Genomic DNA, 22938 nt, shown 5'->3' on the forward strand with positions numbered 1-22938 from the left:
ACGTTGGTAAACACCCAATAACAGCATTTAGAACAGCCTAGGATTCGTGAACACTTTTTTTTATTAAGAAACAAAACCTGTGAAATACATTTTAAAAATTAAAAATTTAAATGCTGTGGTCGTGACAATGCTTCTGCACACTAAAGATTGCATAAATATTTACACAAACCTCATCAAATAAGAGACAGTTGGAACGAGCGGCTGCACTTTTTTCTTGCCGCATCAGCAGTTTCTGGCACGCATCTTCGGTCTCTATCAAATGCAAAGTAGCGCGACCTTGTAACAGTTTGCTTTCCAAACCATTACAAGACCATTGGCCAGGTTTGCACATTCGTAACATATACAATGCACTGATGACAATGTTTACATCTGAGACCACTTATATTTCTGGTGCGGGGACGTGTTGTCGCATAGATTTCTTAGCATGCTTACTAGAGAGTGACAGCATTGAGTGACATATATGGTATCAGCCTGCCTTAATGTAAAACAAAGTTCTTTGTCGTCACTCAGGGAATATTGCAAAGGCACCCAGGGAAAACCTGGAAAACTCGAGGAATTTGGAAATGCCAGTTTGGTAGACAGCCTGTCTCCAAGTGGCTTGAACTGGTATATGCATGCAGTATAGTGAGCAGTATTTAGCAGTATTGCAGTATAGTTACTGAGCTTTGGTCCACTGTAGTATAGTCGCATTATCTACAATAATGTGTGCCTCTAGATGTTAGAACAGCTCTCCAGTTCCATTATCTTGGAGTAGTCTTGGTGGTGCCCCCTTTTGGATCACTTTTTATTGAAATGATATTGTACTATTTCCAACATTGAATGCGGAAGCTAGCTTTGTGGTAACAGCACTGTTAGGTTGAGAAATATGTGCTAGCACAAAATTTTTTCGTCACTGCTGATGCTTAACTGTTACAAGTGTCAAAGAAACAATCTGACAACCTGCACACCGTAAACTGAAGCAACTATATGTGGAGGTTTTGTATCTTTAGCTTGCATTTGAAGTTGTACCTTGATATAACATATTATTGTATACAACAAAAGAAATCTAAAATTTGTTTGGCCATGCTTTGTTTCAATGAGTGTTCAGCTATGACGAAACTCAAGATCGTGAAGATAGGTAAGAGACAACGAGGGAGCATTAAATCTTAAAATTAAAGCCCAAGAAAGATGGCCCTGCATGTGATCATGTCGCCGCAGGCTTTGGCGCCTTGCACCGTCACATTATTCTGTGAAGACTGCAATGCGTGGCTGCTGCAACTGCTCAATGAAACGACAATATATGCACGTTACATGAAGCAACCATACTTGAGTGAGCATATCGGAGGGAAATGCACAGAGCAGTTGGCAAATCACTCGAACAAGTGCTCCGATTAAAACCTGTTGGGAACCGAACACGCCAGGCCAACTCCATCGAGCACAACCAAGAGTTTGAGGTCGTTCATTGGTATGACTTCTGAAGTCATGGATGAGAGAAGAGGGCAAACGAGAGCTTCACAGAGAGTTGGCTTGTAAATGTTGGCTGTTAAATGTCATGCTCCCCTTTTAGTTCCTTTTCTTTCTCCTTGGCAAAATTGTAAGGGTTTGCGAATATTCAGAACTTTTTAATAATGAATAGAATAGTGTCTTATTAATTTCGATCTGCAAATCAAATAGTCAGTATTCATAAATATGAATATTTTTCAAATAGTTCTAAACATCAACTGTGCGCAATCAAACATAAAACAGGAGTGAAAGTGCAATAAATTTCATCCTCGTGGCCATGACATGGGCATAATACATGTGTAGTGGAGCAGACTACAGTGCTCAGGGAGCCAGACCTTACTGGATTTACAGCGATCATTTGCACTCGGAAGAGTCCTGTGTATGAGAATGAACTGCTTCTTTGTTCCTAATACTTCATTTGTGCTTTTAAAAAAATGTGCTGCATAACATGCAATATATTATGACAGAAACTTGCTGCTGTTATATGAATACTAGGGTGTGAACATTGTTTTATATTCTGAAAATTTGACTGTTCAATATTTGAAAACTATTCGACATTTCATTTGCTTCTGGCACCATTTAATTCAGCCTAAAAATGACTTTTGTTTGCATACACCTAAAGAAATGCAAGATTCCAGACAATACAGATGTCAGATATTTCTGGCTCCCTAGGAAGCGGGAAAACATCCGAAAAAACGATTGCATGCCTTTGACTGCCCTCAAGGGCTCAAATCGCCACAGCCATATGCGAAGTAGCATTAGAGGCCTGCGAGTGCAATTAGGCGTTTTGGTGCTCTTACTATGACAGGAGACGGCGGTGCGGGTGCGCGCGTGTATTAAGAAACACGTTTTCCGTTCCGTGACAATGGCCCCTTTTCACTCTTGGTGTGCTTCACCGCAATACAATGCGTATGCTTGACCGCCTAACAAAGGTGTAGTGCAGCGAAGCTGACCTTGGAAAACGGGCATTATGCAACGCTTTAGGCATCTCGGTGCTCATACTATGACAGTAGACAGTGGCGAATCCTTTAAATGAAAATTAAAAAAAAAAATGGCAGTTTCATCTGAAGGGTGAACCGCTTACTGCGATAGCAAAGTTTAGCGTTGCGCTTGAACTTTTGAAATTTAAAATAAAAGGCATGCGCTGCGAATGTTGTTTCGTTATATTTGTTTATGGGCTGCCATTCTCAAAATTCCAAGAAATAATAACAAATGTAAGGCCTGCATCGTATTGAGCACCTTTATACGGGGGTCACACGAACACATTTGATCACAATCAAGCCCGATCCTGATCGAAATTCTTGACAGCGATTAGTTACCTCCCACAGCTTGCGCAAATGAGCCAATCATGACAGAGAAATTTGATCCGGATCGGGCTTGAACGCAATCAAAACTAAGCCGTGTGACACCCGTGCTAGTGATTGAATGGTGTAGCAATATAACCCGCATATACGGCATAGCCATGCCTATAACTATTACATAGCATTTAGCCGGGTATGCTGCCGCTGCGTCCACTTATCGCCATCGTGAACCGCCGCGAGGGAAGCACATAGATGGCGTAAATCGCACAGCCAACGCCTTCGTCACTGCCCTGCTAGAGTGCATGTTTGTTTGTATGCAGACAGCTTGGGAGCACTGCAATCCCGGCACACAAATGGCTACGTCACATGGTACTTTTTTGTATTTTGCGGGCATCCGCAGTAAAGTGAAAAACACTAATATTTAATAGATAGAAAGTTAGAAACTGTCTAATCGGACATTTTGCAAAGCGCTTTACAACTTTTTGATTGAAATTTTTTGTCCAACTTTGTTGCTTCAGAAGTTGGTTAATTAATCTTGACTAATTATCTAATCGAGCAAAACACAAATAGTAGCGTAGCACCCAACATACAAAAGGGAGCAACATGCATTTGGTGGTGTTTTGGAGTGCATCGGCATATGTTTAAATACTGCCTACAGTTAACTGAAACACCCAGTATCAACTGGCTGCACGGTTGCCGCTTCCCGGCAATTGCAGCTTATGCAACCATAATATTTATCGCGAAACGCTTGCGGTGAATGCTGTGCGCAAAGGCGAGCTTTCGAGTCTTTTTTTTCTTTCCTCCAGACGCCCGGCATTGTCGCTGCCGTGGATGAGCGTACGTGAGCACACCATCTGGTGGTACCGAAATGCATGAAGCTTGATAGTGAATGTCGAAGCAGCTAGGTGAGCGGATCGAAGTGCAAGGTTGCTAGTTCAAGGCTCCAATATAATCAAAATGGCTGCAGTCGCGGCTTTAGTTAATGTCGTTGGGGCCCTGCGGTCATGGCGAAAAATCCGAAAAACTGTACAGGAAGCGTCTCAGTGTTCAAAATTTCAGACGTCTTTCTACAGTGGCTCCATGGGGTACGTGGCAGTGCCGCAAAGGCATCCGAATTATCAAAGGCATGTCCAAAGAAATAAATTGACTTGTATTAGTTACAGTTGGCTTCGGTGCTTGAAATATGTATTCTGGCAACAAAAATATTGAATACTCAGCCATGATCAACTTAAGATGGTACATTCTGGATGTGAACATGCGTTTTGGCCAATGGCATGGCTTCCCTGGCTTGCTGCCACTAAGCCTAGGTGCCCATCCCGTGTTGTTACAGCAATCAAACAGTTGCATGTCAGCCCTGCTGCATCAAGCTGGCCTTTCTTTTTTTTGCAAACCTGATCACAAATTTTTCTTTTCACCAGTATCAGCATGCATGCTTACAAGGAATACTGGACATAACGGAGATGTTTTTATGTCACATGCAGACCCGATTCCAAATGTTTCTTTTCAAGGATTTCAGCATGCCTGTTATAGTGATTGTCAGACAAAGAAGGTGGATGCAACTGCGTTATTAGAGCAAAGCCCAAATGTATTGTGGCGCAGCCCATAGACATATATGGGCATGTCTGAAGACCAATAGTACACTTCTTTCTACAACTGTGCATAAATGAGACAGATGCCAAGAACAATGGATAACCTATCTTTAATGTTCGAACTGCAGCGAACCTGCACATCGACAACTCTACTCCACTGGATCAAAGGTATAGTGGACGACTCCATCGTTTGGCAGTTGTGGTGGACCCTGGAAAAGCATGAAACAGCAGTTTGTTACAGAAAACTTGAACATTTTTTTTTGAAAATTAAGAAAACGAGAATGTGGGCGACAACAAGAGAGGCAATATTTAACCATTTTCAGAAGAGCTTTCTCTGTTCATCCCAACACTTTGGTTCAAGTATGCCTAACAAGTGCATGTATGAATGTAGCCGAGCACTCACTAGCCAAATATCACTGTGATGACGCCCTCTCTGTCACGCGCCTGCCAGTTCCCAAAAGCACATGCATGAGTTCGATCCCCGCCAGTTCAGGACACAAAGTCTTGCTTCTGCAAGGGTGAGGCCAAGCATAAAGTGGCCTGACAATGACAGCAGCCATCGGTGACTATACACTGCATACTTCACACAAGTTCTGCAAACATAGTTTGACAATAATTTGTTTGATGTTTGTTTTACATTTACGCATATTATTCTTAGTGCAATTTTACTGTGCTAGTTTTATAACAGTTAAGGAAGTTTTCATGTCAATGTTTGTTTTTGTTTTTAAAGTTCCTTTTTATGCATATTATACCTACCCCCTCTAAATGCCCAATGGGTCCGAAGGGCATGTCAACAAATACATAAAATAGATTACCTTAACGATGACGGCCGTCGTCACCGAATTAATAGAGTACCCTTTCACTTGTTTGTCTTGTGTAAGATCATGAGTTGACCAGGCATCTAGCTCTAAACATCATGTTGCACCAAATAAGTGTAAAAAAGCCTTTTTTTCACCAAGCTAAGTGCATGCAAGCTTTATATTTCACGCTGTTTAGAAACTTGATAATATTTGGTATTTGGTTTGGAAGTTTTGCTATCTCAACCCCCCCCAAGTTTCTTGCTTCTTTTTTTATGCTTTAGCACAAGGAGTGTCAAAGTAGAAAAACGTGTATATGTGCGAGAAGTGTGGAAAGCCGGTTACGTGGTAGGGGTGGTTCATGTGGTGGAGGTATATATACACACATGCACATACATACATATATACACACACATTAGGGGTGTGCAAATATAAAAATGTTCTAATAATTAGCATCGAATATCAAATTAGCAAGTTGGTTTATTGTAGCATGTTGGAACACTGCAATTACATTGTCATTGATAACAAAACTAAACTAGCAAGTCGTTATACTAAAAGATTATGTATTTGGCTCACGTTAGCTTTCAAAAATTGAGTAATTTCCAGTAGCTGCCTGTTCTCGCGAACCTGTGCCTTATTATAGCACATCAATTTCCCGTACACTCAAAGGCGTTTGACCCTGTATCAGCTGTCACTCATCGCATTTGCTTTCAAGCAATAAGCTCAGGATTTGGGGCGGAATGTGCAAAAGAGTGCACCCTCGCTGTTCGCAAACCCGTGCCCCTTGCTACCGAGAGTGTGGATTTCCTGCAAAGCTTAGACTCAGTGGCTAAGCGTGTTTTACAGGTAAAATTTCACCAGCAGCATGAAATTGTCGCAAAATTCAGCACAAAATCAGACAGTTTCTTAGATTTGATAGAAATAAACGCCAAAAACCATGTTTACTCCCGCAGGACCAGCAATATATTCCATTTGTTTCGAATATTCATATGAAATTGTATATTAAAAAATTGTCAAATATTCACACAACCTTAATATATATGTATGTATATATATATATATATATATATATATATATATATGTAGTATACACAGTCAGTTGCACTTCGCTCCTTGAAGAGGCAGGATGTGTGTAGAGAGAGTTCCTGAAGAACGCAGCTTAAATCTTCAATCCAGGACGTCAAAAAGGAGCGATGTAATGCTAATGCATTTCCCTTGCATTTACTGCCAAATCGCCACTGAAATTTTTCTTTGCAATGCTTCATTTACGGTGTGCTAATATAAACAAAGCAGTTGACCAGGGTGCTCATTTACATCGCTCACAAGATTTTGATGTAGTTTGTGCAACTTTGTTGATTCAGTAGACTTGTGACTCTACAGCTGTTGAAGCTGCCCATGTAGCGGCCCCCATGCTATTGACCATGGGTTCAACGGCCTTCCAAATGCCCATGCAACACTAGTACATGTATAATAGCCCTGTAATGCATAGGCTTTCCTACAGAAGTTAACCGCGAAACCTCTAGCACTAGTGGTCTATGGGAGCTGCAAATATTGCAGTTTAGCAAACAGGAATGACTTGCCTAAACTTTGTCCTTCTGGCTTTAAACAGCTTTTTCATTTGAAAATTGATCATTCTTCAACAGCATACTGCGCTGCATATGAAGCAATTAGAAGTGATTGGGCATGTGCGCAAAGAGCAATTGCCTTGCTGTGTTTAGAAAACGACAAAATCTTGAAAACTTGGAAACATAAAGCTTAATAAACAATGTCACAAGAACGCCTGAAGCCACAAGCATTATGATTAGGCAAATACAGTCAAGCCTCATTTTAGCAAACACAGACATAGCAAATTATCAGATATAACAAAGTAAATATAAAATGTTTCTTCCCAGGGGTGGGCAGCACAACCCGAATGAAAGACAAAAGGAAGTACACGATACGAATCGTCCAGGTAGCGCTCAATCACAACTCCCCCAGCTTGCCGTGTTAAGAATGTTTCTTGCCGATATTTAGTGTAGCGATTATAAACTTAAATGAATATCAGTTATTATGAAGGTATTTTCATGTCAGATCCCACTTCGTTATAACAATACTCAACTGTACATGCACCAACCACCTTTCCCATGAATTGATTAATGGTCGCAGGGCCAGACTTCCCTGTAGTCATTTCTGTGAGGAACTCTATGCTCTAATACACCCTGCTAAATGCCAAGCCACGATGCTTTGCAGCTGCGCACACTACATACCAGGTCTACACCGATCTTTAACTGTGGGCGGTTGAAGAGGTTGCTGAGGTACCACAAGCCAACCACTGTGCCCAGAAACATGGCTATCTGCTTCCACCTGGTGAGCAATTTAAAAAAAAAGGGGGCTCGTTAGCGTTGACCCAGACACACCCAATCACGTGCACAGTGAATCATCAGTAGCAACTGCGATGGCAGAGCAGATGTTTTTGTTAAATTACTACACACTGGACACCATAGCATTTCTTAAACCCCATTCATACAGGCAAATTTAGTGACACTTACCGTGAGTGCACTTCACTGCAGTGTAGCAGCATACCGTGAAATTCCGAGCATGTGTCCATACCCATGCAAGCACCCCCTGTCCACTTTCGAGTGTTTTGAAATTGGCGCCAACTACCGAGCAAGCGCCCCCACCCTTTCATCAATTCATGCATTTTCACCGGACCACTTGGATGGTTCTGTTGGCATTCTTTTTACGAAATTGTATTTAAATTACATAACATGATGCAGTTTAGTGAGAAAGAAATTTACTGTTTAGCCACACTCCTGCCGAGGTGATAGTTCACCTCCGTCGTCAGTCAACGCTTTGGTCAAACATGCGAAGTGTCACATGCGAATTAAGCATGAGACACAAGCTGCGATACTGCATGCGAGCTGTCATACGGCGCATTGGAGCCCGACTTGCTGCATACGACGATTCGAGACACATGGTACGAATAAGCGAGCGACGCGTAGCTCTGCCCAGAACAGGTGCCACTGCATGGACGTTCGGAGTGACTTCGCAAATAAAGTGAAGACAAACGTGTCTGCACAGATCTCTAATAAACAAAATGCCAATGTAAACAAGACTATGCGAGCAGTGTAGACGTGTTTCCACAAGGCCACGACCGCACTTTCGGCTCCGTTGATGGCCACCGATGACTAAGAGCCGACAGGTCTAGCTCGCTGGGTCGTCAAATCGGGAGTCTGGTGGCGCTTGGGACGCAACCGCATGCAGTTGTAATGAAGTGCCTATGTTGGTCAGCACAATATGTACACAATTATGTTGCGCTTAAACTGCAATACATTTGATTTTACTGATGCCGGTGGAAGTGAACGAGCAAGCCAGGTGAGCCTATGATCGCTGGGAGACGGTATAGGCCTACCTCGCTGGCTGCCGGATTTGGTGCCGACAGCCCTTGAATTTCACTCCGTGACCAAGCAAAGGCACCGCCGCAAACTTTCTTGGTTTACCTTGGGGGGAGGGTGTCTAAATTTTACGGTACTGCTACACAGAAAAGGAAAGCCATTTCTAACTTATGGCAACCTCGACTGGTAAATCAGCTGGCACATTTCATACAGTTTAAGTCCATTTGTATGTTTTTAGGGTACGAAGAAGTGAGAGTGCATGGTCCGGGAAAATGCAAGATCCCACTGCGCTTGCACAAGCACTACAGATAAAGCAGAAAGCAATCCCCACATAAAACTTAATTCGAAGTTGAATAGAAAGCCAACACACCACTGAAAATCCAACAAAGCTCATTATCACTGCCTGGTAGCCAGATTGAAGTTTTCCAAGTGCTGTTTTTAGCTCGAATGCACCATTATTTTGCAGACACTGCGTACAATAAGAAATTCACGTTGTGCCTACTAATTCGGCCATTGCTACTGCCATCAATTCCAAAGAAGACTTTTCTTTGTGTAGCAGCACACGATGAAAGTGCACTTGCTCATAGTGGCACTAAACTTGCCTGCCCCCAGACCTCTACGATGTCTCTCATAAACCATTTTGCAGTTCTGGAATGGTAAAACCAGTAATTTTTAACTAGCGTATATGTCATCAGGCGGCATAATTGCTACTGCACGATGTCATTGCTGCCAGTGGATGCGTTAAAGGGACACTAAAGTGAAACAATAAATCAGTTTAGACAAATGAAGCATCGCTTGAGAACCCTGCAGGCAGTAATTTCAAAAAAATAGTTTGATTATTAGTTGAGAAAATGAAGGTCCAAGTATCAGTACTTGAATTTCGCACCGAAACCCCAGCGCTGGTACGTCAGCATGACGTCAGGGATTCCAAAGTATGTTTTCACATTTGGGCTGTGTTGGCTGAATAAAGGTTCCCGAAACTTGCCATGTTTAATATTTGGTTCCTTTAGAACACAATGTAGTCAATCTGTACCGCTATATATAATTAGTAGGCCCTAGAAGATGCCATCAAAATCCAAGACGTGACAGCCCCCAGCCCCCAGGTGCGGCAACTTAATTAAGTAGGTGTCGCCACCCGTATTTCATTCTTGCGCTTTTTCTGGCTTACCAAACGTCTTATCGTTGTAAGAGTGGTGTTTTTGGTGTTGTAGAACGATAATTTACTGATGTAGAACAAATCATTTTTCACTTTAGTGTCCCTTTAACATTTGTGAAGCAGGGCTGCAGAACTTATAGTAATTTAGTACTTACATTGGAGTGCGTTGCCTGGGCAAGTCTAGTCTTTCGAGGGTGTACGCATCCATGTAGATGTTAATCTAGACAGAAAGAAAGCAAGGAGTCAAGTTAAACTTTTGCCGCACTTTGATAGCTGGCAAGTTGTGGGACACTGCTAAACAGCAGTCAAATTATCGGAGCTTGCTTAGGCTACGTAAAAGAATTCCATTGCACGCACCACCTCAGACGACCTCCCGCTGAGGCCTCATTGGAAATTTCAATTATACCCTTGAACCCAGATACACCAAACATTTTACCAGGGCTGATAATTCTAACAAACAAAACAAAGTCAACAACAACAACCAAAAAAGAAAGAAGAGAAAGATTCCATGTGACACCGCATCCAAACACCAGTGATATCAGCAGTCTCGGACGTAAATATTGTGACCTAGTATGTTGTGTATATTACGCATGTGCGAACCAAGGGCACAGTCCTGTAACCGTTTGGGAAGGGAACCGTGACATAGTGTTACTTCGTGTTTGATAAAAATCGAAGTTGAGCGCTGAAAGCTGCTGACGTGTCAAAAAAAGAGCGCTGCCGCTCGTTCCCAGTGCCTGGAGGCGCTCACTGGCTTTTTTTTTCTCTTCGCAAAAAAAAATGGTCTGCACAAATCCTGTTATCGGTCATTTCTCAACGTCCTTCACAACTTTTTCATCACCATCTCATCAATTAGGTAAGTTTACAAAGTTAGCTAACAAAACATATTCGTTCACAACGAACAAGAAATACAGTCAACGCCAAGAACAATGCCCATCAACATCCAGCGAACACCGTTTGCCTAATGACCTCTGTCAATTTTTAATTATTTGAGTCGTTCAGTTGGGATAGCAGAATACCAAAGTTCGTCTGGTCAACATGATGATGAAGAAATTGTGGTCACTGACCAAGTCAAGGTGAAAATAACACAGAGACGTTTCGGGACCCGTACGGGATCCTTGATCACACTCAAGGAACCTGTACGTGTGATCAAGGAACCCGTACGGGTCCCGAAACATCTCTGTGTTATTTTCACCTTGACTTGGTCAGTGACCGCAATTTCTTCATTCCAGAAATTTGCAGGGGTCCTCGTCTTTTTTCATAGGCCAGCGTCGAGGCATTTTTGAAATAGACGCACTACAAGTGCGTATGGCCATACACAGCGTGCACCGACCTACGTTCTTATTCTATGCTCTTGTGCTTCTTTGCAGTGCTACTGCAACAGATGCAGGGCAGCAGGATTCAAGTGTTAGTTGCACATGATTGGCAGCGCGTGAGACGGATTGTGCCAGCAATCACTCAAACCTTATTCCACCTTAACATATATCTGTATGTTTTTAAAATAATTTGCCTCCCTGCATTTATAACAATAAAGCTTTCTATTTCCTTCCTGAAATAAATATGCTTGAGCAGCTTTTCGAAGGGCCGAAAATGCAGTGAAGGCAGTATTGTAAAAAAATAGGTACCTATAGGTGCCGAATTTTTCAAGGAAAATACCGTATTTATTCGCGTATAACCCGCACCAAAATGTGAAAAAACGCGTTTAAAAAGTGGGGGTGCGGGTTATCTGCGAATTTTTTCCTTGGGAGGGGGGGGGTCGGCTTCACCGCAATGTGCGGCGGCCTCCCCGTGTAGTCCGCCATCCCCATCGTCATCGACGCTTGTCAAGCCGATGAAGGGCCAACGAAAGGCCAGCATTGTTGAGCCTCGCGTTAGGCGCTGTTTAGTGTACTTACCCCAGTTTGCACTGTTTGCCTGCTTTGTTTTGGCATCATGAGTGCGACTCGACGGCAGTGTTTCACAGCGAAAGAGAAGCTAAAGATTATAGCCGCTGCCGAAGAAATCGGCAACAGAGCTGCTGCAAGACAGCATGACGTTGACGAGTCGTGCATTCGCGACTGGAGGAAGAAAAAAGAGAGTCTCGAAGCAACGAACCGGGACAGGCGAGCGTTTCGGGGTCCGAAGACTGGCGCGTACCCCCACATCGAGACGCAGCTTGCGAAGTTCATTGAGGAGCAGAGAAGTCGTGGCCACGCTGTTTCGACTGAGATGGCGCAAATGGAAGCCTTGAAGTTGGCCCGGGAATTGAACATTCCACGCGAGTTTCGTGCAAGCCGTGGATGGCTTCAGCGCTTCATGCGAAGACATGGATTTTCTATGCGGCGGCGAACAACCATGTGCCAGCGGCTTCCTGAAGCCTACGAGGAAAAGTTGTTGAACTTTCATCGATATGTGATCGCACTTCGGAAGGAGCACAGCTATTTGCTGTCTCAGGTGGGAAATGCTGATCAAACACCTGTGTACTTTGAGATGCCGATGGACACGACCATGGAAAAAAAGGGCTCCAAATCAGTCAGCGTGCTGACCGGCGGAAATGCCAAGCTGCGCTGCACAGTCATGCTATGCGCTTTGGCTGACGGCACGAAACTGCGCCCGTATGTCATTTTCAAACGCAAGACGCTACCTAGCATTCCACTGCCCCCAGGAATCGTTGTGCGTGCGGAAGAAAATTCGTGGATGAACAGTGGCCTAGTCGGTGACTGGCTTCGAGTAATCTGGGAGCGAAGACCAGGTGCCTTGCTGGCACGCCGGTCGATGCTCGTACTAGATTCCTTCAGAGGCCACTGCACTGATGCGGTGAAGGCTCGCCTTGCCGAGACCAGCACCGACCTCGTCATAATACCTGGCGGCATGACGTCCATGCTACAGCCACTCGACGTGTGCCTGAACAAGCCGTTCAAGGCACACGTGAAGCGGCTGTATGCCCAGTGGATGGCCGACGGCATTTACGCCCTCACACCGACGGGACGCGTGCGAAGGCCTGATATTCCATTGCTGTGCCAGTGGATCGTGGATGCGTGGAAAGCGATACCGGCCGATTTGGTGCGCAAAAGCTTTGAAAAATGTGCGATCAGTAATAGTTTGGATGGTTCCGAGGACGACTACGTCTTTGAGAGTGGCGATGAAGCCTCGGATGGCAGTAGTGAGAGCGGCGACGATTAAGAATCGGATAACCAGTGACGTGGTGGTGGTCGTTTGAATAAATGTTCTGAAAACGAAATGATCACTGAGTATGAGTTGCATCTTTCTAGCTCTCATTTTTTTTTTTTTCAGGTAAACGTGCGGGTTATACGCGAGTTTTTTTTTTTTTTTTTCGTCGAGTTCAAAGTTAGGGGTGCGGGTTATACGCAGGGGCGGGTTATACGCGGGTAAATACGGTAAGTGCCAATAAATGCCTACCGAATTTAAATAAATATAGGTGCCAAAAAATTCAGTCACAAATTATAACTTATGCTAACTCCAGATAACGTAAGAACATCCTCTTGCTCTTACCGGCTCGCCGTAATTCCGCCTCAAGTAGGGAAAGTCGTAGTCCTCCTCGGGGTCCCTGCTTCCTGCCGGGACCGTGGGAATCTTGGGGTAGTCGCCCCAGGTGAGGCCCTCACTCTTGTCACGCACCTTGTAGTCCTCGGGCAGCATCCTGTACTTCTTGGCGGCCGCTCTTATCTCTTCCTCCGTCTGTGGAGCCGGCTTGGGGCACCAGTCCTTGTTCCAGTCTGCAAGCAAAAAATGGCCACAAAAAGATCAAGATTCATTTACAACAAAGACAAAGCACAGGGTTGGAGGCCATCCTGGCAAGAAAGCTGTAAGCCTGACAAGGCCAGGAGGCCACCATACAGACAACAGCAACAGAGAGCACTGGTGCAGAACTGAGTGCACTGAAATGTTAGCTTCATCTAGTACATTAGGCACATATGGACTTCCCTGCTCATAAATGTATCTACATACTTGTACACAATACGCATGAATTAAAACATACGAGTATGGACAAACACTTTACATAATTGACAACACTGTAGGTAAAACTGGTGATGGCCCATCAATTAAACATTAACAGCAGCTATAGTAGTAATACAGCGTGTACATCCCTGGGTGAAAGGGCCTAGACAGCCGCACATGCGACCACCCGGTAGCCGGCACTGCACCGGGTGGCGCAGAGCACTTCGGAGCAAGCAAGTGCGTAGCGTACCCACTCTCCTTTCGCCCGTAGAAATGCAACCACTTCAACATAGGTATCACAGCATGGCTTCAACTTCATCATGAGCACAGTGACTCGGGCACCTCTGCAGAAGAAAATGCATGCACAAAATAAAGGTTGCGCTTTATGAACCAGTTCATTGCAGTTCAGTGCCAGTTGTGTGCAGAACTTGCTCAGTACTTTCTGCACAAGCCTTGCACTACGTTTCTCCCACAAATGCAGGGGATGCTGTGAACTTGTCCTGCGCAAAGCCAGTGCTATGTGAAACAGACTACAACATGCAGACGACACCGTGCTGCACCAGTGTAAATGAGGTGCAGCACCTCTTGAAGTTGAAGTTCTGGAAGTGCTGGCAAATCGAATGGACCTGAAGGGCTCATTCACCTCAGCGACTGACAGTGGTAGCGTGACTGACCACAACTGCCCGCCAAGGAGCAACTCACGGTGACCAATACGCATGGTGGCAAGCGCTACATGCCTGTGAATACACTGAAATGTCTTGCAATCGGTACCGCCCGCACTTGCTTGCACCACCATCACCACATAAAACAAGCAAAATAAGCATCTTCATGTATGGATGTCCTATTCCTGCGCTGCCAACTGGTTCAGCTGGTTGTAGGCTTGTGACAGCAGTCGCACTGACTGCAAAATCGAGCAGCAAGCGACTGAACCAAAAGAGTTGCTTTTTCTACCAAAAACGACTACAGTCGAACCCGACTATATCGAACCCGTTTACATCGAATTATTCTATATATCGAACAATTTCTGGTCACGGTATAGTTACAACGAGTATATATAGCAATAATTACGCTTACATCGAACAAATATTGCAGTGACTCCCTATATATCGAACATCAAGCGGCGGAAAAGTGCCCCCAGAAGTTGGCTTTCCCTCGCGGTAGCGGGGAAACCCGGCGGCGCGGCTCCATCCAACCGCTCTCCCTACCGTGACCGCGCTGCCTCGGGCTGGTCAGGCGAGCCGTCGACACTCCCCCTGTCGCGCATAGTGGAGTCTATTAGGCCACATCCTCCCTCTTTCTCTATCATCTTTCACTTGCCATCCCCTCTCCCCTGACGACGCTTCGCCGTGCTCCCTCACGGGTTGCAGAATCAAGCGTCCTTCCTTTCTTTAGATCGCTATCTATCGACACTCCCCAGCAAAAAATGATCCTGGCCCGCCTACAGTGCTTGCTCAGACAGCCAATCAGAGGCTCTTGTGCGCTCTTCGTGCAAGATGGCGAAAGTGCGAGTTGTCTGGCTGCTTCTCTGGTTTATCGTGTTTGCGCCTTGTGGGCCTTCTCCCGCAGTGTTGCCGTGATGAAGCGGCAGAATTCGCCTTTCGTCGTGAAGCTCGAAATCATAAATCGCGTCGAACGCGATGAGAAGTTGGATGTCCCCGCAGCGTGCAAGATTCCGAGGAGCACTCTCGGCACGATTAGGGCTAAAGTGGCCGGACTCGCAACCCGGTGCCCATGGGCACGTTGCAAGTGCTAGGCGGCGCCCTGTCTTTCCGACCCCTAGCGCCATCTGACGAATAGTTGCGCGAATGTGGTAGGATTACTCACGGCGTCAGCAGCCCGCGCTGCGTGTTTGGCGTCCTGTCAAACGGTAGCGATGGCGCGAAACAGCGTGCCGATATTAATTTTAACCCGGTTTCAGGAATTACAAGATCTTCATAGCTTTTTTGGGGAAAAGAATTTAGAGAAAGGAAGTCGTCTATTTGAAGTGGGGCACGTCTACGGCGTGAGCGAAGTGCTGAACTCGCACTGATCGGAAGTGACTGCTAGGTTTATTCCGCAAACGAAAAATAATGCACCAGCGAGATGCGTGAAGCTCAGCTTAAGTTACTTCGTTATCTATGGTGTGGACGCATGAAATTATAGGCGACATTGATTCTTGAAGATCGGCGACAGCAGACAAATCCTAGCGGGGAGCTGCGATTGCCGTGCTGGCATCGCAGGGAAGTGCAAGGACGCCGCGGTAGTTTCCCTGTACATACAGGACGGCAAATACGAATCCAAAACATCTCATCCAAGAACGTGGGGCGTACGAACGACTCGTAAGACCTACCAGAGGTATTCTAACGTTGCTCTCCCCAAACACAAAAAAGGGGATGAACTTACCAGTTGTTAGACTACGCTGGGAAAATATTTTCGCCCAAGTTACTGTAAGTGCGATACTTTTATGTTGCGATTTTTCAGTGCGTGCAAAGGATATTCCAATAAACCACGTTGTAAAAAATTTTGGTGATCTCATCTGCCCCTTCGTTGATATGCTGGGCGCAGAAGGCTGTATGCCAGCTCAGCCGGCTGCAACCCCTCCTTAAATCTCTCAGCAAGCCCTAGTGCTGTTTGAATGGGAGAGGATTGGGAAAGAGTTCCACAGTTTTACTGCGGTATAGTGTGGGAACAAACTACTTTGTTTGCTGCATATCTTGGTACGCACTGCAGGCAGTGACGTAGCAAAGGGGGGGGGGGGGGGGCTCCGGGTGCAAGGGGCCAGTGGGGGGAGGTGTCATATACGTCTGGAGACACGCGGAAATTGTTGATATCCTCGCCTTCCTCGAATAAACCCCGGGGGGGGGGGGGGGACAGAAGACCTATGGGCCCCGGGTGCCAGACGACCTAGCTACGCCACTGACTGCAGGTGTCCCGTTGCTGCCATCATTGCTGTAAAAGCAAAGAATTCAGCGTTATAACGCACTTTGCATAACGCCGGAACATAAAACAGCTTATGCCGTGGGACGAGCGCTATGCAGTGCTGACGCCGTTCTGGTTCATATGGTCGGCTTGGAAACCTGTAAAACTTTGTTCCTCGTGAGTTGGTGTACGTGCTGTTGCAGCCCACTACTCAACAGCTCGGATTGCACTTCGGCATTGCTCAGAAAAGGCAACAGCTACGCGCGAAACAGTGCACATACAGGCTTTCCGAACGCAAGCGAGCCGGTCGTATCCTGCCGGTTCCGCGCTCGCCGCCGCGAGGGGCGCCCTAGTAGGCGCGGGAACTACGTGCGCAACCTGCCTATGGCGCCCGACGCGTACGCACGGCCGTGTACGAGGGGTTCTTCATACGTGCCGGTTTCCGCGTGCTCGGTGAGGACTGTAAATTCTGATGAATGCGACGAAGCCGTTGCCGGTGTTGCCGAAGTTTGGAGCGAGCTGTCAAAATTTTCGGGACATTCGAATCAACGGTGGACGAGTTTGTGAGTGCAGATGATGGTGTCGCGACCACGGTAGAGCCCGGAAACGAAGACTACATCGCCGACATCGTACCGAGCACAAATGAAAGTAGGCACATTGAGGAAAGCAACTACGGTCCTTTGCCCACATCCTCCGAAGTGATTGGTGCACTCGCATTAGTCCGGCGCTTCTGCGCGAATGCGGAAGGTTGCGGCCTCAGCTGCTCCGACTCCTTAGACAACGTGGGGACGTGCGTGCGTCGCAGGCAGCGAAATTGCCCAAGCAGAAGAAAATGCAGGACTAATTTATGCCAAACTAAGCTAGTTTCGTTAATAAAGTGATTTTATAAATGGTATGTGCTTTTATGACATCCAATTATTTAGCAGGCTTATATCGAATTATGCTCTATATCGAACTGATAGGCGTTTTTTTGAGAGTTCGATATAGCCGGGTTTGACTGTATTTGCGACTGGTCACTTTGTGACTTGAGTGTACCAGGATATCTATGACCAACTTGATTGATAGCAACAATGACTGATTTGCAAAGTACAAGGTAGATACATATTTTTGCTCAGTTTTCCTGACTTGTATTACATATATTAATAATAACAATAATGTTTATCTTCATCTTGAAATGAAAACAATGACAGATGAGCTGTAGAAAAAGCTGTCCCAAATAGCTTGACAATGCTGCAGACTCCATTATCGAAGCAGCAGAGAAAACAACATACAGTTCATCGAAGTACATGAAAGTTGGAAATTCCACATACCAAATGAATGACACAAATATGCAGATTAAACAATTTTTTCACTTTTCGCTATTCCCAAATCTCACTTTGTATTATATGCGGGTCTGTACATTATATGTGCATTTTTACAGTAGCTTGCATCAAAAAAACAACAAGGAAAATGAAAGTGAATGAAAAGACAACTTGAACACTTGAAGACAACTACATGAATTCCCATGTAGGGTCCTAGTAAGTTTTTTTTACAAATAAATAAATAAATAAAAAAAGATCAGTTCAGCTTTGAGACACCTGTGGCAACTCCTTTGAACGTCCAATTTCATTACACTATTCTCTTAGTTCAGCACTTCTGTTAAAAAAGAATAGTTAATTGTCCCTGTGATTTCCCTGGTTTCATTGCCCATTTCTGACTTTGTAGTAATTTTGCTGAAACTGAACTGAAATTCATGGGCAGTTCAGTTTCTGGCTCAATACTGGCTGCCTTGTCTGGTAGAACCTTCTAGCTCTAGCCACCCTCACATTCACAATGAAAAACATAATGGAGACTTTGGAATAACTTATGTAGAGAGCCATTCCAGGAAGCTAAACAAGCCGAATGAAGACAGTTGAAAGGAGTGCATTACAACAAGTTCCTGTACATTATATTCAGTCAGCAGAGCCCTCAGTTAGCATGTCTCTTTGACAAGATGGATTAACTTTAACCACATTTTTGAGGATGCCCTTTGAATCACCCCCGTGCACATGCTTCATGAAAAACATCAGGCTCATGAACCACATCAGGCTATTTTCTAATTGTTTTGGGTTTCACACACTAGATGGACATATTTGTCTACATTTTCAGCAGTAGCTTGAAAAACAATGGGAAGATTCTTGCTCATCAGACTCTGCTGTTGATGTAGCCATTGCAACCAGAGTACCAGGCTCAAAAAGAAGCGTACAGGCTTCCAAGTGAGCTTTCTTTTTTTGCACATACCACTGAAAACTGAAAAGCAGAACCATTCAATGCTGTGCTTAGTTTTCGAGGGTCAAGTTCAAAGACAAAAATATATGTAAAATCTGAGTGCTAAAATACGCAAAAGAGCACTCCACATTCCTGGTCGTCTTTAACTTATATTATGCTCACTTTCTAGTTTTTTACCACATCTGACATGGAAACCGTCGGAGAACAAAATGAATCAGACATTTTGTAAATGCGGTGTCTTTAGCAGATTTCAGAGGAATTTTCTTACAACGCGGAGCACCAGGCACAGCGGAGTGCTGAACGAGCAGAAGGCGTTAAAATACAGCGTCATGTGTGCCTTACTTGCTGTGCCCTGGTCTTCTGTTTCTATGCTCTGCTTGTGGTTTTGCCCTTGAAAGCGGTTGCGAATGTCACCTTTTAACTTGGCTTGCTCGGACTAGCAGGAACACCGGGGCTAACCAGTGATGTTCCGTGCAGGGAATTTTCCCTTTTTCAATAAATTTTCAGCCATAATGTAGGACCAAAGGGTATCTTTCTGATATTAAAGGGAATTTTAGATTCATGGAGCAAATTTAAAAATTATGCCAGTGAACGAAATATTTTATCGTTGATCCACAGCATATCAGTGTCAGAGCACAGGCTTAACTGGGAGTTGGTCATTTTCTCATTCTTATACTCTGCATTGTCAAACAGCCGATATGCTGTTCCATACAATTAAACCTGTACTTCAAACTGTTGTGTTAATACAAAAGTTGAACCACTAAGAATCGAAACGATGCTTCATGGCGTCAGTAATAGTCGATGCTAAAGAGAAAAATGCGCGGAAGAGATGTCCGGAAGCGAACAGGGCACCACATTAGAAATTAAGTTCTCACATCATACTTTCCAACCAATGTAGAATCATGTAATGTTTTTCAACGTTTTTTTTTTTTTTTTCATCTAGTATTCGTGGCTGTCAAGATACTTCATCAAAGATTATATGTGCGTTTGTATGCATGTGCAGGGAAATTTGCGGGAACTTATTTCGAGGCATGGCGGGGAAAAGTGCTGGAAATAGGGAACTTTCATGTCTAGGAATGAGAATTCTCCGTAGTAAGGGACATCACTGTGGCTAACCACAGAACGGGAAGCAAAATTCGCGAACATGCTCCAGATATACATTATTTTTAATTGCACGCGTTCTCTGGCTGTGTGCTAGAAGTTCGAAAACGTCTAAGCGCGCTTGAAGCATGATACAGTACGACACAATTTCAGAACGTGAAACCGTGAAGACCTTACTGACGAAAGTTACTTTAGTTCCGAATCACTGCTCAACATGGGAAAAACTCGGAACCAGCAGCCGGCTTCTTTTGGTGGAGTTTGGCAGACAGTACCCCATATTTGTTCACTAAAACTCGTGTGCTTGATCGAGCAGCCGGCAGAGTGAACTTCCAATATCCCCGTACAAAATTCAATCCTCGCTATTAGCATAACTGCGTTCCGTGCGAACGCCGGGTCAATGCATAGCATGAAATAAACTACATGACAGAAACTTACGGGCTGATCGGCATGATGTGATCAGTGGAGCCTTTAGCTGGTACCGTACAATTTGCCCGAAACGACCGGACCGACCTACGAGGGCGGCCATCTTTTTCGATCCTTGCCCGTGACGTAAAGGAAGTCTAGCCTGGTCTAGCCACCGGAAATGCCGAGACGGGCCCTGGCGGATAAGAAGTAAACTTCGGGAGCCAACATGGCGGCATGTCGTCCGTGGTGTGCCGTGGAGAGGTAATTCCTGCATTTTCTTTGCGCTCTGTCTCCGCTAGAAACCTGCTCGAGTCCACGTCAAGAGCCGCATTTCGATCCCGACTCGCGTTTCTGACCCTCTGTGTCGAGCAATTCGCTGTTCCTGCCCTGCTGCCGGCGCTCTTCGGCATAGTGCCTTGCCATTCCCTTGTTCAAAAGGAACTCTCTCGTCTCTTTCCCCATGCCAGCTGAGAAATGTGTCGAAATGAGGTTGCTGTCGAAAAAATCAAGAGGCTTCGCGATACGCTTGCAAAGGGTGAGGACGTCCCGTTACCAAGAACGGCAGACCGCCGGAATTTACTCGCGTTCTATTCGTCGCCGTTGCCCGAACGAAGCGACGGCCGGGTACTACAATAATCATGTGCGCCGTAGACTCTCCACCTCGCCGGTAGGCTTATCGTGTTCACGTCGGGTCCGTCCCATAGCATTCCGCCTAAGTCTGGCTGACTGTGTAGCGTTGTGTATACCTTTACGCGACTGTCACCGACGCCTTGACACACTTTTCGGACCTCGACAAACTGACCCGGCCGCACCGGGACCGTTTTTCGGCGACCTCTCCGATTTACGTTTCGCACTCGTCACGGCGCTGATTAGTTAGTACCGTGCGTGCACCCGTCGTTGCTTTATGCATGCACTTCCGTGCGATCTCGCGGCGTTTGAGAACTTGCTCTGGGAATTTTATAACAACAAAAAAGAAAGCTTGAACTTAGAGGCGCTAGTGGCTCGCACTGTTCCTTAGTAGATGCGGAGTTCTCTCGCGGCATGATTTCAGCCTGACGTAGCAACAAGCCGGACGTCCCGATTATCCGCATCAGCGTGATTCCTCATTTTTAATAGTGGGGGGTCAGCCAGCGAAAGTACTCGTGAGTCCTGCCCTAATCCGTAAGACTTATAGTTATCGGGAACTGTTAGGCGGTCGTGAATTTTACCCTCTTTTCCAAACTTTTTTTTCCTCGAGGCCGTATTGCTTAGTGTGGCTGCGAACATTTTTTTTTTTCTTTTTATCTGTTTGTTGTCTTGGAGCTCGTAAGCGGGATTTTATTCGTCGGCGTATTTTTCGGCCCCTTACGGTTTTTGACGCAGGAAAAACAGCCACTACGAAGACGGTATCGGTGCATGGTGACTTTCTTGCGGGACCATTGCTCCACCCCAGGGCATTTCACGAACTTTGGCAATCTGATGCTTTTGTGTGCGCATATTGGTATTTCAAAGTTGAAAAAGATGCAGTTTGTTGCTGTAAACCAAAAATACATTTACATATGCATATCTTTAGTCACAATAACGATCACAGTTGTGGGTCATGCTCTGTACTATTCTTAAGTTTTGGTTCAACGACATTTTCTCGAGCCCTGAACAATGCAGTTCATGCTTTTGTGTGTGTGCCGCTGTTTGGAAAAATGCCATGCTGCCGCAGCAAAGCTTGTCTGCGCTCTGCTGCCCACCTAGTTCATAAATACTGGTGAATGTAGTGAAACGCCAGTGTGTGTCGTACCTTCCTTTTGGGGTCCGTCTTAGGTGTTTGCGCTGTAAGTTTATGTGCGGAATGCCAGTGAACTCTATTGTTGCTTGATAGTAGCATTGAAGGCGGTCATATGAGTCAGCCAAGAAGCTGATTCTATGAGGCATGTGCGAGTTATATAGATATCTGCAGCTGCAGTAGGATCCTGATTGCATGAAACTGGTCAATGCAGCTGTCAGTATGACATGTCAACAGACAAACAAAAAAAGGTGGGAAGTGACTAAAGATGAAGGCTCATCAACAGGGGGCACACAAGGAAAGCCTTAGTACAGGATATGTTGCTTAGAAAGGTGCAAGAAAGTGACTTCACAAGGAGAGCATGACACACACTATGCCACTATTGACTTAATGAAAGGAAGACATCAGAACAGTGAATATATTTTTTTGTGTGTGCAAGCACATTAAATAGACAGTGCAAACATTGTGGCATGTTATTTTTTTCTTTTTGCTAGTTTCGTAAGGTGTACATGTTTAAGAAACGAATATGTGTGCCATGTTCTCTGAATGGCAACTGTGTTTCATGCTGATAAGAAGAATGCTCAGTACGGGCCCGGCACTTAAATGCGGAGGCTTTTCTTTGTCAGGGCTCCAAAAGAAACATTCCCCTAATTGAAACATTAAAGGGGGGTTGTGGTTAGCTAGTTTGCCCAATGTTCATGATACAGTTAATTACAAGGTTATGCAAAGTTTGAGTGGTCAGACTATTTTTGTTGGCAAGGTTCTGTTGTACAACAGCCACAAGACATGCGCCTTCGTTGAAAGGTGTGTTAACGTGTACTTTAAAAGTTGCAGCAATTCTATGCCACATGCTTTGCACTCATAAATGGATGACACTTCGAATATGTGAAGGTTGC

The 22938-nt window shown here is 45.0% G+C and overlaps 2 protein-coding genes across 5 annotated transcripts in view; one reads left to right on the plus strand and one right to left on the minus strand.

Moving 5' to 3' along the window:
* Positions 1-4415: 4415 nt before the first annotated feature.
* Positions 4416-20441, minus strand: ND-ASHI (NADH:ubiquinone oxidoreductase subunit ASHI). 2 transcript variants are annotated; one of them, XM_050192456.3, is made up of 5 exons: positions 20317-20436; positions 13189-13412; positions 9855-9919; positions 7416-7512; positions 4467-4581 (listed from the first exon to the last, which is right to left on the minus strand). In XM_050192456.3, the coding sequence occupies exons 1-5, from the start codon at positions 20405-20407 to the stop codon at positions 4522-4524; spliced, it is 537 nt and encodes a 178-aa protein (XP_050048413.1). In that variant the 5' UTR covers positions 20408-20436; the 3' UTR covers positions 4467-4521. The 2 variants fall into 2 exon arrangements, with proteins under 2 accessions (XP_054933896.1, XP_050048413.1); XM_055077921.1 differs by lacking the exon at positions 7416-7512 and having other exon boundaries at positions 4416-4581; positions 20317-20441.
* A 10-nt stretch (positions 20442-20451) lies between these two features.
* The window catches only part of Unr (cold shock domain-containing Unr), a 53496-nt gene continuing 51009 nt past the window's right edge, over positions 20452-22938 (plus strand). For all 3 annotated transcript variants that reach the window (XM_055077915.1, XM_050192445.2, XM_055077917.1), the window contains exon 1: positions 20452-20547. The gene's annotated coding sequence lies outside the window, so the exon portion shown is untranslated. The remainder of the gene's footprint in view (positions 20548-22938) is intronic.

This window comes from Dermacentor andersoni, chromosome 10 (assembly GCF_023375885.2).
Source record: "Dermacentor andersoni chromosome 10, qqDerAnde1_hic_scaffold, whole genome shotgun sequence".
Lineage (NCBI taxonomy): Eukaryota > Metazoa > Arthropoda > Arachnida > Ixodida > Ixodidae > Dermacentor > Dermacentor andersoni.